At 36.2% G+C, this 16,800-nt stretch overlaps 1 protein-coding gene across 2 annotated transcripts in view; it reads left to right on the plus strand.

The window, feature by feature from the left end:
• Positions 1 to 16,800, plus strand: part of WWOX (WW domain containing oxidoreductase) — a 529,888-nt gene that overhangs the window by 128,146 nt on the left and 384,942 nt on the right. For both annotated transcript variants that reach the window (XM_074912958.1, XM_074912959.1), the window contains 2 exons: positions 22 to 207; positions 3,871 to 4,135. In XM_074912958.1, coding sequence (XP_074769059.1) covers positions 22 to 207; positions 3,871 to 4,135 — 451 coding nt within the window. The remainder of the gene's footprint in view (positions 1 to 21; positions 208 to 3,870; positions 4,136 to 16,800) is intronic.

Genomic DNA, 16,800 nt, shown 5'->3' on the forward strand with positions numbered 1-16,800 from the left:
TCATTACTTCTGATTATTCAGGCCTCTTCACATACTGATCTGCAATGCTGCGGTGTTTGGTGCTCCCTGGGGCTTGACGGAGGATGGCCTGGAGGCCACCTTCCAGGTGAACCACTTGGGTCATTTTTATCTTGTCCAGCTTCTGGAAGATGTTTTACGCCGGTCATCTCCTGCTAGGGTTGTGGTGGTGTCCTCCGAATCACACAGGTTGGTGAACGTTACCTTTGATTGAGCTGAAATCTTCAATCCTTAGAATTGAACAGTTATGGGAGAACTGCAAAAGTTTTTGAAAATAAAAGGCCTTGATCTGAAGCATTTGTGTTTGAATAATCTTTTTAAAAATAGAAGCATTACTAATGCCTGTGGATGTTACTGGATTTGGCTCTGTTGCTGGATAAAGTGTGTTCTAGTTTTATAACAGTATGTAGGTATTTTTTGATCATTTTTTGTATGAATGCAGATTGTTGCTGCATTTCAGACCACTCATTGATTTTGCGAGGAGATGGAATAATAATTGATTAAATCTGAATGGCATGACCTATATTGATTTGTCATTCAACAACTTCAACGTCTTACCAAGAATAATGTGCAGTTATTTTAGCAGGAGAAACAATGCAATTAAAAACTGCTAGATGAAATCCAATTGTTTTATAATGAGAAATTAGGGAATTCAATGCAGACATTAGCTGTATAATTGTAAAGTAGGAAGTAGTGCAGTTAATATATATTAGAAATCTGGCCATGCCTCTTTTGGCGAATTTTTTAATTAAAATGTTAGATGCTTGTCTTTTCTACTGCCAGGAGAAGTACAGTTGGCAAAAAAGATGTTGATGAGGTTTGTCTTATTTCAGACATGCTTGTGGTGTTCGTGTTAATAAGTGAAAAGATGGATTTCATTTAAATAAAGTTCCTTGTGTAAAATGCATGTCCTAATTCTGAATTTTAGTGGGCACAAACCACTTACTGCCTTCTGATATAGTTCGGGGACTGCAGGATTAGACCTGTAATATCCAGCTTTAAACATTACTGTTGATTCCTATTTCAATTTTGGTCGTGTGTAACAGCTCTAGCAAACTAAAAAGGAAGAACGTGTGAGTACTTTTTTTTTTTTTTTTTCCCTGCCTTCGTATTTCTGAAATGTTTTAGTGACCCAGAATGAAGCTTATTTTTTTAATCATGTTTCCATAAAATGTAACCCCAGGGACCTGGTAGAGAGAGACCAGCCAAGGGTCAGGCTGAAACCTTTATCACTTCCAAACACAGGGGCTTATGGTATAAATGACACACTGCAGATAGATTTACTTTTACCATTTTAAATTTATGATGGCTGAAATGAAAGGAAGCAATAGAAAATGCCAGTAACAATCCTCCCCGGTGTTAAAAGACATGAAATGTCTAGTAATTAGGTGGTAACAAAATCTGGACATCCTTATCTTTGCAAATCACACCAGGTTTGTGAAAGCAAGTAGCAGAGTCCTGTTAGGAGTGAGGGAGGCTACTGCGGGGCAGGCAAGATAGCTCTAGAAATAAATCTGCCAACTCCAATCACTTGCCAGATGTGGAGGGCACAACGGGATACGTATAAATGAGCTGTTATTTAATGGGAGATTATGTTGAATTGTCAGCTGCTTGTTCCCCTTTGTAAGTTCGTATCTCTGATAGTATTTTAAATGACATCTTTGTTTTTCACCGAATTAAGTGCGATGTGTAACTAGAGCTCGCATCTCTGGACAACTAGAGCTCACATCTCTGGACATCTCTATCTGTGTTTTCAAAAATGTTTTTTAAAGTGCTCGTTGCTAACTCAGTAAGATCAGCCAAGGTTTATAGAGAAGCCCATCAAAAAATAAGTAATAGTCTATGTTTGAATAAAATAATAAACGCAACTAGTAAATTTCCCTTTTTCTAAGGGGTCCAGTTCATGTATTATGGTGTATCTTAACATTTAAACTGATCATTGTAAATAACTGTGCTTTTTCCCCCCAATCTGTTTAATGCAAGAAGTTCATGTAAGGAGTTAGTTTAGACATTAGGTATTATTGGGTAGTAGTACTTTCTGACCTACTTGAGAACTCTGAGCCTTAAACTATGTTGTAAAACAGAAGTGTTGGTATCTAATTACTTCCATAAACCTTGGCTGGATCTTTTCGCTGGAGTCAAGACCCCCTGTTAGGGGAAAAATAAAGTCCCGTGTTTGCAGAAAATATTACACTAGACTGCTCCAAGGCAAAATATTTATTTGCCTCTCTGGTTCTTCGTTCATTTCTAGTTACTTCTCTGGATTCAGCACAAATGAATTCTGTTTAAATTAAGCTTTTGGGTAATTTAAGCACATCATATTAAAATCAGAATAATAAGTAGGTTGACTTTCCTTCTGTCTTTATTTCCCTGTTGTTAATTTGATTGCACAGCCCTTATCCTACTGAATTCAATGAGATTGCCGACATAAGTAAGATTGATTCACATAAGCACACTTGCAGGACTGGACTCAAAATATGCCACCGTGATTCCGTTGTACAGTATACACAAAGTATTTATTTAGTTTTGGTGTCATAATTACTTGAGGAATGAATATAGGAAATTCCTCCCAGAATAGTCCTGTTAATTCCAGAAATGTATTTTATCTAACAAAATCAAGAAAGAGAAATTTTGTGTTGAAATTGAAGGGCTGATTCTGCAAGATAGAGAACATCCTGGATTCCTCTTGAGTTCACACACTGCAGTTGCTTTTCTCTGAGTGTATTATAATGCTGCTCACAGAAGGAATGTAGAAATTCCAGCTGATCTCTTCGTTTCTGGGCATAAGATGCAAAATTAGTAAAGATATTTTAAAACATTTTTCTAGTGTGTACTATAATTATGTTTATCCCTGTTCTCCCCAGCTGATTCTGAAAACTCTGAGTATTAAAAAGAGCTTGCTAAATCCTTTTTATTTTTAGTAGCTCTTCTGAATGAAACATAAATCTGTAACTAAATGTAGTATTATTTTCTAGTATTAAGATATACCAGTAAATTGATAAATCAAATTGTAAGAACTGGGAGGAAAAAATGCTATATGGAAACTTCCTTTTCTTCATCTAAATGTCTTTAGAACATTCACTACTTTGTTATTAAAAAAAAAAAAAAAGGAAAGAAACAAACAGCTGGTGTTTAATGACTCTGTCAGACCCAATTAAAAAACATCAACTAGTTACTTTGATTTGTGTTCAGCCATGCCATGGGTATACTTAAAAACATTATACTCTGCCAGAACTCATTTTGGCTTTGTTTACATTTATCTTTTAAACATATAAGACTATTGATGGCAAGTTACCAAGGTTATAACCCCTTTATATTCATCAATTTTTAATCTAAAAAAGAGTCTAAGAAGCAGTGAGACTCATCCATACTTACTTGAACACTTAAATGAAAGTGTGCAGCATGTGAGCACTGGATGAAATAATCAGGGGAAGGGAAGAAGGAGAAATGAAAGGATGCTGGTTTTCTCTTCCTCTACTGCAGAGTTATTTTATCCTACATTATTTCCTTCAAATTGATAGTGCTTTCATGGATCTATGGCAAAACCTTTTTTTGGATTTAAAATAAAGTGATTCGTAATTTACATAAGATACCTTTAAATCATTAAAGCCTTTTTGTCTTCTTTTTATTTATCATTTGCTTTTGCTAATTATTCAGTAATTTTACTGCCATATTATATGGGACTGTTCCTTGGGTCTCAGGCAATTTCAAGTAGATGCTTTCAACAGCTAAATAAGCTGTTGTTTTATGTTGGTTCTGGCCAAGTTCTACTCTGTTGTCTACATTTTATGTTGTTCTTAATGAGAGCGAAATTAACTCTGGGGTATCTAAGACATATTTACTGTTTTTTAGATTTACAGAAATTAAAGACTCCTCTGGAAAACTTGATTTCAGCCTGCTTTCTCCATCTAAGAAGGAGTATTGGGCTATGTTGGCCTACAATCGTTCCAAGCTTTGCAATATACTCTTCTCCAACGAGCTGAACCGACGCCTTTCTCCCCATGGGGTGACGTCTAATTCAGTCCATCCTGGAAATATGATTTACTCCTCCATTCATCGTAACTGGTGGGTGTATACCCTGCTGTTTACCTTGGCTCGACCTTTCACCAAATCCATGGTAAGTGAATGACTTACAGTATTTTACACATCTTCATTTTTCAAATTAGGGGAGTAAAGTTATAAAAATCCAGATATATGTATCTGCTTTGACCTATTGCCTTGTATAACTACAACCTTGATTCTAATGACAAACATCGTGCCAAGGTAGTGCTCTAGAAGAGGATTCTGCAACCATTTTGGATTAACCTTGTCAATCTTCAGCGAAGGTACCTTGTTAGATGGAGTGCATGACTTCCTTGTTCAAATAGATGATTTTCACCGTGATTAAGGGAGTTTTACATCTTAGGTGTGGGATACTTTAGAGTTATTTCTGTGCTCAGTATATGTAAAACATAAAAAAAATTGCTTTGGTTTTTAAGTGGAATATGCTTGACTGCATTTTTTATGTAAACAGATGCCCTAGTTAGAAGAGATACTACAGACATTATTAATGGCTATGGGAAGGTGCTTTCAGTGGTAGAAGCACCCTCATTCATATTTAAAAACAAAACCAACAACCCAACAATTTTCTGGATTCTTACAAAGCTCTGTAGGCAATGGGTGTTTTCCCTTTCTCTCTATTGAGCTTTGGCTGGGACCATGACATAATGAAAGGCTACACAGTTCTTTCATAACCAGCATTATGACGCTTCATTATTTAAGAATTTGCAGCATCTCCAGTGCTTGGATGGGTTGCTCTTATCCCTTGAACCTCTGACCCAGGTTATTTATAAGGAGTCCAAAGTATTTTTTTAGGCAGAGGATGACTTTTACTTTATTGAGAACTGGCTTCCTTTAACCTTATTGACTGTTTCACATCTGTTACTCACTGACAAAGAAGGCTATTCCTAAAAGGGGAGCAGGAAGAGGGAGTCTCCCTTGAATGTTTACAGCTACAAATCAGGGAAATGAAAAGATTTATACCCCTGCAGAACTCATCTAGCCATGGCAATTTGTTCAAGCCCAAACCAGGCCCCTTTTACAGAAGTTTTACCAGTGATGTAGCACAACTTACTGTCTCCCTGAGCTGGTGATGCAGACCAAATTAATTGTTTTTATTTGAAAAAGAGCAGAGAAGGAGTTGTTGAGGCGGAGGGATCCACCCTTAAATAGCTTAGACTACCACATAACCTACAGTAGCTGAGCAAATCACTGGTAAAACTTCTATGTATAGCTGCACAAAGAAGTTTGCTTGTACATTTCATTATCACTGAGACAATGAAATTAATCTAAATTTATACTGGGTTAATGTAAGTGGAAAGCACATGTGTTATAGTGTTTAAATCTCTGCTTACACGTCCAAAAAAGAACATCTTCTTGGACAATACTGGATCTGCAGTAAAACCTGTAGAGCAAAAATACAAACATTGTAGCGTGGTGCACTGACATTGTGTCAGTCAGGAGAGTCCTCACACCTCCAACCTCTGCCTGCAGTTTGCAGCTGTACATATGCAAAACCTATTTATGTCCATGAGATTGGGAAGTGAGCATTCTGGCACTTTGGGACAAGTAATAATATCTTTCAACAGCAGTTGAAACACTCGAACAGCCAAACAAACAGTTTTTTGACCAGGACCTTTAATACCATGTCTCTGCTGTGTGAGGGATAGTTTGTTAAACAAATTCTTGAAGTTCTCCTGAGAATAGATAAGTGAATGTTACTAATGTCCTGTGAAAAGGATCCAGTATGTGAAACTTTTATGAATTGTTATTTTTATTTGTTCTGACATATTTTCACAAAGGAACCTTTTGTGTTTGTTGCTCAGATAATCTCATCTTCTAAGGAAAAAAATAAAATACTGAAGTTCATTTTGAATTCTTTAAAACAATTTATAGATTTCTTTATAGAAAATTTCTTTTTATTTATGCGTGGTATATAAAAGAGAGTACAAAATACAGTACAAAAACATCAGCACTGAGTAGTAGAGCACTCTAGTCCAAGCCCAGTCACTCCACCAAGTCCTTTGTGTTCTTAGGTATTTCACTGAGGTTATTTGTGTGTTATGGTGGAGGGTATGGGTTGAGGGTAAGCAACAGTTTTATAACTCATATTCTGATGTGCATTGTTATGTTCCCCTGAACCTTACTAATGCTTTGATTTCTAGTAAAACTAGAAAAGTGCCCCTTCCTGGGTATGCAGACAAGCTGAGCTTAAATCCTCACCATCATCAGTGTAAGAGTTTTTCTGTTTTAAGATCTGTAGGGAGCAAATGATTTGCTCCTTCTTTTTTAGGGATTGTGCTTTCACTAACCTGGCATAAACTTAATTGAGGATCTTTTTGTGGGCTTCCTCTCAGTATTTCTGTGGCAGCTCAGCCCAGAGTTTAAATGAGTGCTTTGAGCATGTATTTTAAAGCTTAGAGCTGCAGTCCCAAGGTTGTTCCTGTGTTTGCAAGGATGTCTGCATTGCACAATGCAGCATGATACAGCTGCATTTAGAGTTGCAACTAAGCTGGGTCCATGGAATTAGAGCTCCATGTCAAGGTTGTGTGGCGAGAGGTAAGGTCTGTCAGTTCAGGCAAGGTGCCCTGCAGATAAGCCTGTACGAGTTTTGATCTCTAAAGCAGTAGCTTTAGTTGCTGCAAGCACTGTGGTGAGTCTAATCCTTCTGGAGCCAGTTTGAAGCTCCTTGCCACGTTTTGAACCATAGAGCCTCCTGGAGTCTGCATAGATGCACGCACATATCTGCATGTATGCACACACACACAGAGACTGCAGCTGCACATACCTGATTCTAACTGGGGCCTTTTGTATTATTCTAGTAAAAGCTGTTAATAAAAAAGAATTACACCTTTAATTTCTGTTTCACAAAGATGCACTTACTAGATGCTCTGTGAGTGGTGGATAGCTCGGAATAATAGTCAGTTTTATCTCTTTTGCAAACTTTGAAGCTAGATGCAGGAGAAAATTAGAAAATACATTTGTTTCCTTACTAATTTTTCCAGAACAATAAAATTTGTACAGTCTGTCCTGTCTGCAAGTTGTTACTGAGAAATTAGTCTTCACACCTTTCATTAGTTGTCATCATTTTGTGTGGTACTTATAGCTCATCTATTTAAAGTTTACTTGCTAGAAATCATAACAATTTAGTAATTATTTTGTTTTGTTTCCAGCAATGAAGAAATATACATTGTGTATCTGAAATATACTTTTTTGAGGTAGTTGTTCAATTCTTGAACATTGAATAACTCCATTTGGTCGATGAGGAGGTAGTATTTTCAGAAATGCATGGTATTGCATACTGTGAATCACCATTGTGGGGAGAGTTCATGCAGCCTTGGGATTCATCAGCATTGGGATATTCAGCATGACAGAATTTAGCTTAGAAACAGTGCTGGTAGCTCTTTGGTTTTAGCTGGTTCCGTGAAGCACTGAGAATCAGTCTTGTAATACTAGGCTCTTACCTACCTGTTTGCTGTTATTTTCTGCAGCTACGATGACTTAATTTCAGTAGTTAGGACAGTTTCTGAAGTCAGGCTAATTTAAGTTTCTGCTTAAAGAAAAGGTTGCAGATCACTTAGAATCTGGTTTTCCTGAAAGAACAAACATACTTAGGGCTTATCTGTCTTTCAAGTGTGAGGCTTTCAGAGGCATAATTTTAAGGTCGTACCTTACTGCAAGAAGAAATGCAACTTCACATTCTCCAGACCTGTTTTATGAGTGACTACAGCATAAAAATTGTGGTATGTCTGTGCTGGTTAAAATGAACTGTTGAATCACAGAGAGCTGTCTGGTCAGCTTTTGCAACATAACACAGCATTTAAATCACTGATGGTTATAGGTATACAGAAAGTACTTTGGTAAAGTAGAGCACTGGAAACTTTTCCCACCCACCTCTTTTTAAGATCTAAAATCTACAAGGGTTTGCTAGAACAAATATTATTTTGTAGAAAGCAACAGTTGCAAATAAAGTACCATTTTATTATTGTAGTTACTGTGACTCTACTAATGTTCAAAGGGCCTCTCTTTTACTTACCACTATATAGTTACTCAGTAAATTGCAGAACGCTTATAGTATAATTAAATGTCAGTTGAAACAAGCGGCCATGGTAAATAACAGATTGGAGGAGAAGCTCTAAGGTTACTGCGTAGGCCATGCATAGGCTTAGGTGGTTTGATCTAAGGCTTTAGGGTTTTGCTTCCTTGGGATTTTTTTCTGTCTTTTTTTTTTTTTTTTTACCTCTTTTTTTGGTGTTGTTTCACTCTCTTTGTCTCCTCTCTCTTTCTCACTCTCCTTTTCTCTCTCTTCTTGAAAGTTGCCTGAAGAACAGTTTGACTAAGTTGTTTCTTTTGTTTTAAATTAATGCTAGTCATTCAGAATCCATCTGATTTATTACTATTACATACAAGATTAAAACTAAATACATTTTTTGTAAGTTTCGAGCTTACACTGAGTATGTTATCTACTGTCACCCCCAGGTGATTTTGTGAGTGTACAATGGCATATAAAATCAGAAGCAGAGTGCCATGATCACACATTTGTGATAGTCTTACATAGAACCAAATATTTTTGTTGGCAGGTAACGGAGCAGAAAGAATATCATGTGTTAGAGTAGCAAGAGCTTAACAGATGTTTCAGTGAACTGAATTTTCAAATCCTTTTACATTAAGGAATGGCTAGGGTTTGTAGAAGTTCTGAGACTATTGGGTTACATTTCCTGTTGCAGTGCAAAGCCAGCCATTGTGCTAGAGTTTTAGCAGATGTGTTACCCCCCTTTAATGGTTGGGAATAAAACATTGGTTCTGTTGCCGAGATATAAATTACAACTAGAAGAGCTCAACCTGTCACCTTTAAACAGCCACTTAGCTGCAGTAAGACCAGTTTGCCCTTAATTTTTCACTGTGTAAAAGAGTGATAGTTGAACTGCTCTTTGATTTCTCCCTCTTTCTCTGAAGATAGTAGCTTTTCAGAACTGGATTTTGTATTTGAAGTATTTGCTGTTGAGAATTATAAGGAATATTTTCAAGAGCCCTAAAGTCTTCTGAATGTCTTAATTTTACATAAAACAATTAATTCTTGTCATTCTGATATTATCCCAGGAGTGTTTTATGCAGTTGGCATGTACTGCAATGCTCATATGGGCAGGAGGAACCCCCTGTGCCTACAACTGCTTCACTGGTTTTACTTTTGCCATATGTTGGCAGTATCTAAATTTAAATTTCATGTGATGATTTGTGCTCACACCTAACATCAACTCAGAAATTCTGTCAAGAAATGAATCTGCATCTATGGCAGTGACTTGCTTCTACCTAATGATCACATCTGTTTGCTTTTGATAGAAGCCCAAAAGAGGCCCTGCAGTCTCATCAGCTCTTCTTTTTCTCCCCTGTTCTTTGCTAAAGAAGCTGGAATAACCCTTAGAGCTGGGGATAGTATTCCCTCCTTAAGTAAACACTTTTTGCTGTCCAAAGTTCTGTGTGGGCTGTGTTGAGTTGATGTTGGCTTCCATTACTGAATTCACAGTTCAGGCCAAATTCTGCCCTCAGCTGTGCATGTTCAACTCCAAGAGCAGTCATGGGCAGGGTGGGTATGTGCATGTTTCAGGGTAGAATTTAGCCTGTATTTCCTCCCTAAGACATTCCTGAAAATGCACTGGGGTTTCTTGAAAAGCAACAGGCAGTTCTTTATGAAAAGAGCCTCACAGTTTAGAGTTGATCAAAATGGCAGTTTCTTTTCTCAAATTGAGTTTTGGGCAGGAAGTGAAAGAGGAAGAAAGAGTGAAAGGGGACTATCTACTGGAGATTAGCAGTTGTTGTAGAGAGTGTATAAATCACATATGCAATTCTCCTTTTTTTTTGGATTAATGCCTGAAGTGTAAACATTAAAGCAATGCTAAGCAACAGCTCTCTCTTGACACACAGGTTTGTGGACTGTACCTCTAGTAACATGGAAGGACAGTTATTTTATTGAACATTGATAGCATATCCTTCCTTGAAAAATACTGTTATTTAAAATTGACTGAATTGGGTAAAAGGAAAGAAGGTATATGTGGAAGAATATTTTGATTAGTTGTAATGGGATGGTAAAGAAATGCCTCCAAAGTAGTTGTTAATCATTTTGGAATGATGGTGCAAAAATTCTTCTATGCACTTAGAATTTCTGTGTCCTATCTAGTAATAAAATGTAATATAAGCTAGTTTATGACCAAACTTACATTTAACTGATACATATTTTAACTTCCTGCTAAAATAAATGTAGCGTGAAATATGAGGGCGAATTAATCCGTCCCCCATAACCTACACCACAGGAATGAAAAGTCTATGAAAACCTATCCATGTGCCAGACAGAGCAGCTCAGGGGCTCAGTGTGCAGAGCAGTGCTCGAAGGGAGCAATGGCCATGGAATTGGCTGTCCCCAACACACCCCCATAGCTGTTTGTGGAGCAGCTCTGTTATGTCCTGTAGTTTTGTGGAGGAATTTATTCCTCTCCCCCTAAATCCTTGCAGAATTCTAGAATATCCTGCCAAGTATGTGGGCTTCAAGGCAGGGAAACATTTTGCCAAAAGGGTTGGATCAGATGATCCTTGAGGTCCCTTCCAAGCTGGTATTCTATGATTCAGCCCATAATGTTTTATATTATGTGTAATTAAATTAGAACTTGAAATCAGAAAGCATATTTCCCTATTTTTCAGCCTCAGAAAGCCTTCTTGGATTAGAAAGTTATATATACACCTTGTGGAATGTCTGCATACAGGTCTGAACTGCCCACAGATCCTACTCTTCTGCACAACCTCACATCCAGCCCTGTCTGATACCTTATCATCTCCTGCCTGAAATCTGGAGAAGATTGCAGCATAGAACAGAATATCTCTTTCTCAAACTTGCAGAAAGTCAGTTTTGCATTCAGTTATTTTCTGTTCTTGATTCAGATTCTTATACTGTCTAGAAACAGACCTCCTTATTGAATAATGGGGGGGTGTGTATGTGTGTGTATCAGATTTGTGGGTAAGAGCTGCATTACAAATGAAATAATATGTGCTTAACAAAAGGTTTTAAAAGTAAATCCTTTCTAGTTTTGCACTCTGGTGTGATGCATCGATAATTTCTTTCTTGTCTGGAAGTCCCAGACTTTTCTTCACTGTACTTTTTTTCCTGCGTTCTTTTGCAGTCCTCCAAAGAAGATTTCAATTTCCTGTTTTTTCTTTATTCATTCTCTTTTACTCACCATCACTTGCAGAGCTAAACTGCAGCTGAAGTGCCGTGGTGTCTCTGAGGTGTTACACAGCATTGATCTGCTCAAAATGTATTTGAGAAACCATAAGGAAGGACATTTCTGTTGTATTATGAGTGTTGAGGTGCTTGGGTGACAGGCAAGATGTTGCAGTGTGACAGAAACAGCTGAACAGGATATTTAGCCTTTTTTTTGTCCCTTTACTTTTTTTTTTGTGTGTGTGTCATTACTATACTCGCTATTAGCAATTTGCCTAATCCTTGTTCTAGTGTTCTTGAGATCTTTCTCATACTGAGACATCATCATTTGTTTTATTTGCTGCAAAAATTGATTATCTACTGCAATAACTGAAAACAAGTAAGGGATCGATTTTCCATGGGCAAAGATGACTAAAATTTAGAACTGTGAGTTTGAAGAGACTGTAAAAAAAGATATTTTTTAGGTGCTTAGGTAGTGAAATTCAATACTTTCAAAATGCTTGAAATTCCAAGGTTCTGAGGGGTTTTGATTTTTGTTTGCATTTATTTTGCATAGTGCTGTACAGATATTCTTTTTTCAATGTCAAGTATTACAAAGAGATGTGGAGGTAAGATGAAAATGTAAAGTTTGGGAAAAAAAATGTTCTCCTTATGGAGGTCTGTATTTTTACAGTTCTTTGTGAAAGATTATTTTCATGTTTTCTTCTGTTTTGTCAGGGAGGAAAATATCTAAAAGGAGCACTAGATAATATTGCAGGTTTATATGTACAACCTCTTGGCCTCCCTTCCTTCTTCTGACTGATTAGAAATATAGTCTTCTCTCTCGAAAGTGGGTGCTGCATTGCCATACAACTGTTATGTTAAACTCTGGTTAAGGTCAGGTTTGTGACACTTCTGGGTTTGTGGCCACACAGAAAAACATTTTCTGGTGTTGTTTACATAAATCTAATATTTTTCAAGAAGTGTTGCTAGGAAAACAGTAAATCATTTATCATATAGCTTTGTTAAAAATAATTAGGAAAGGGAATGTATGCAAAAGTACACAGTGAGAAACTTTTCTGAATGTATCGCATACTCGAGTTGTATAAACCAAAAAGTAAATGTGTACGTTCATATTCTTTTTCTATCTTTAGCTAACAACAGTAACTTTTGCTGGGAATAATATAGGTTAAAATTTAGTCATCTCCTGAATACACAGGGAAGTGAATTTAAATGTCTTGAAGATCTTTTTAAAAACTAAAATAGATTGCCTCTACTTTTTTTCATGCTTTTTTTTTTTTTTTTTTAGTGCTAATGGAAACATGTGTCTGTTAACTTAGGAAAATGGCAGCTGTGGTCTAAAACAGTTTTATGATTGTGCCAGCTCAGGTCTTCTTAATGTATCTCCAAACTCTGGCAGTAATTTTTACCTTTGCTACTGGTCTTCCTTTGCCCACTCTTTAAGAGTCTTCAGATTATGCTAGTATATTGTTATATTAATAATTTTAAGAAGGTCTGGTAAAACAAAAGGAGGTTTCATAGAGTATTTTTTGCCTAATAAGGGTTTAATCTTTGGTGATTTAGCCTAGCTAGCAGTGAAAATTGTTGGCTGAAATTACTGTGCATTGCTGTAGACCAAATGCAAGTGTACCCCAAAGTCCTCCATTGCCTTTTGCTTTGTTGCAAAGCCCTCTGGGTGCCCCTCACTGCACTCCGGAGCCCTCTGGGAACCCTTTGCTGCATATTGGAGCCTTCTGGGTGCCACTTGCTGCACCCCAGAGCCCTTCAGTTATAGTTACTGCAGATGCGGTGACTCAACCCTGCCTGTGACCCCACAGTTTCTCATTTGTGTGCCTGAGCAAGGTCACTTGGTTTGTTGTAAATAACACAGTAGGATCAGACCTCCTCAGTTACCAGCTAGCACATAAATCACAGGATTATTCATTTTCTTTAATAGCAAGAGAGTAATAGAGATAACATTTTATGAATGAGATAACTATAATCAAAAGCAGAGTCAATGTGCTGTAGTTCATTTATAATGATCCAATGATCTGTTGCTAGCATTCTAGAAAGATAGTCTGAAATATTCATAGATAAAGATTGAGTTTTTAGCTAGCAATGAGTTTCTAATCACTCTTTATGAAAAAGTAGTTCCTAAAAACTCTTTTTAATTAATAATTTTTAACTTTTTGGACGGACATAGCTCCTATGCTGTACAGCTAGCAAATAAACTAAACACAGCAAAACACAAATTAAACAGGGCACTTCAGTTGAACCAGATATTTTCAGCTATTGACATTCTGGTGCTATGAGTGATATGAAATGCGAAAACCCAATCCTGTGGGGGTTAAGATGTAAGATGGCAAATCTGGGTTCCACTTCAAATTGTTTCCATCTGCCAAATTTTAGAAATTCTGAGAAGACTTTAATGATGGAGGGGTGTGGGGTTATGAACAAATGGCTACAAGAAATATTTGTTCTTCATTAGAGTGCTTTTCACTTTCTCATTTTTCTTCTCTTAAATAAAGTTTCTTACTGAAAGACGACTTAGAGTCCAAGAACTGAACTGGTTTTGGCTCTAGGTTTTTGCGTGGTTTGTTTGGGTTTTTTTGTTTGTTTGTTTTATGTAAATCTGCTGTTTATTCCTTAAATGAGTAGGAATTAAATTCAAACTCTTACTGTACCAAAACACTTTGAACTGAGGCCTTCTTGTCCATGTCACTTGAAGTGACAATTAGGCAGCAGTGCATCTTTTATTTCTCATAGTTCCTTCTTCCTTGTCTTTTATATGCACATACATCCCTGCTGATACTAAGCCTTCTAGTTAGCTCTTGGGAAACAGAGCTCTTAGGAAACATCTGAAGTTCAGGAAAAGCAGTGCTTTTGGACAAAGTTTAGTTTTTGTTTCTTTGACCACTGAAAGTTAAAATTGTATGCCCAAATTTTAAATGGTAAATGGTAAAAATAATGAAATTACATAATTGAACATTATTAGCCCGTGTCATTTTGTGAGCATAACTCACAGAGCAATAAAAATTTTGTGGATTCTAGAACATGGTTTATCTTTCCTTATGGTTTGTTTTTTTTTTTAAGTTGCTATTTATGAATGGACAGATGTTCAGGAAACCCCAAGCTTTCATTGGCCATATTTAGAATAGATGAAATACCAAATTGTTTAAAAAAGAATGCAGTGTAGATTCTATTTTATGGAACTATCATTTAAATACTTTTTATTTCTTAATTGGGGGATGCAGTGCTTCGTTACATTAACGTTTCCCTAGAACCCCTTGGATATCTGAGATGCTTTATCATAACATGGTCTTTTCATTTCTCTCTATATCATCTTTGAAGAGGTGCCATACCACTTTAAACAGTTCACCAATCAGTTTCATATGATGGATTCTCTTTAATCATTTACATTCAGAGAAAGTCAAATATTCCTTGGGAAGCCAAAGTAATCTAACAGAATGTATAGTGTTTGTGCAGCTGGATATCTTATTTATTTGAAGTTCTCAGGGAAGTCTTTTCTGACTTTACAAAAAAGATGGAAGGGTAAACAGTAAGAGTGTCCAAGTAATCTGAGCTAGAAAGTCCCTTCTTTTAGAGCAAAGTCATTAAAAAGTATATTTGCAAGGTCCAAGAATAATACAGTATATCAAACACAGAGTACTACATAATGTTTTTTCAGTGTTCCCACTATTTTTACATATATATGTGTGTGCATGTACCTATCTATACATATATAAATGAAAAATATATTTGGGGTTTTAATGTATTTAATATTCCTGGATAGGTGAACACAATAAGAATCTGTTTTCCTGACAAAGTGATTCATCTGTTTGTTTTTTGAGTGTGACATGTCATTCATCATCATGTTGGCCTTCCCTGGACGTAATAACTGCATAACTGAATTAACATTCCTAAAAACTTTCTTCCAGGAAATCCATTGAAAATTTATGTGTATGTATAGAAAATTCATATTTCTAGGCTTTTGGGAGGTATACCACTGAGATACTAATAGTGTTTCTAGTTCTTGTCAGTTCTTCATTCCAAAGTTTACTGTATATATAGGTATCTTTTTTTTTCTACTGAGGAAAATGTGAGGGAACTTACTGGGTTGGGTTTGTTGGTTTGGGTTTTTTTTTTTGTGTTACAGGTATGAGTGTGGTAATTTTCTTTTTTTTCTAAAGGCAAGACTCAAACTGCAGGATGTTCCTTGGCCAGCTTGAAGCATTGGCTAGATCCCATGTGGAGGGAAATAGGTCTGTGGTTGATGGGACTGTCTTAAGGAGTGTGTTTAGTTTTTCCACTGGATATTCACTAGTATTTTGTAGTTCAGTAGCTTCCATTGTATATTGCTCCTTGAGAGTTATTGAAAAAGCTAGCGTTCGATACTTTTCAAATCCTGAACTTCTTTCTACTGTAGTCGTATATTTTACTGTTCCTGTGCCTTCTCTCTAAGTAAGAGTGTATGTGTTCCTAGAGAAAGGGAAGAAAGAAGGAATATGTGTTTTCCAGAAAAATTAATGAAATCAAAAATTTGTCCTTAGTTTTATGTAGTTTTTACTGCCAGTATCAGTGTTAAGATGATATGCCTTTCTGTCTCTCCTCTTTCTTTTCTTAACCTACTCTCTTAGTCCTTAGGTCTGTGGTTTCTCACCTTTCTCAAAAAAGGAAGAAAGCATAGATGTATGACTGTATGTTAAATACCTTGAAGGTAATGTCTTGAAGAGTTGTTTTAAATATTTATATGATTCAAGAATTATATTGAAGAATAGAGGTGGAAGATTTGGCAAAAAATAACTTGAATTCATTTGCCAGTTGAAATATTAAAATGGTTCCATGTTTTGTTTTGTGTTATATGGCCTGAGTTTGTATTATTTACTTGTGATAAAGTAGCAGGATGTACTCGTTCTCTTGGGGAGGGGGGAAATGTGAACATAGTACTGAATTTATCGTGCTTAGTTCAGTGTAAAAATGCACAGCAAATGATGCAGTACTTATTAGTTTTGCAATAATCTGTATGAGGATTTGTAATCAGAGAATTTCTGGTATTACTTAGCTTTTAAAGTTTCCTTTGAGACGTATAATATTTGAGTAATTTGGATTTTCCAACCTCTATTTTTCTGTTTCTATGAAGTTTCTAGAATAGTAGCATCAATCCTTTTTTAGAAAGGAGGATGACAGTAAATATAAACATCATAGTCAAATTCCATCCATTATTTTAGTGACAACATGTTTTTGCAGTTATTAAATATCACTGTGGATATATCAGAGTCTTCTGTGCCTGCCAAAAAAATCTGTAGAAGATATTTGAGGAATTTTATTAATTGCAAAAGCATCACACTGAAATAAGACAAAGATAGCAATGTTGGATGATACATTTTATAGAAAAGTAAAGTCATTTTTGAGATACAGAGAGAATTTTTTGTCTTGAAAAACAAGATCTACTTGTCCCAAATACGCAGAATTGATTTGCTAGGCTGTAGATTTTCATCTCTTTTAGCAGTACTGTCTTAAGAGTTGATGTTTCCAAAAATGGAGTTCTCATACAT

This window comes from Athene noctua, chromosome 9 (assembly GCF_965140245.1).
Source record: "Athene noctua chromosome 9, bAthNoc1.hap1.1, whole genome shotgun sequence".
In the NCBI taxonomy this organism is placed as follows: Eukaryota; Metazoa; Chordata; class Aves; order Strigiformes; family Strigidae; genus Athene; species Athene noctua.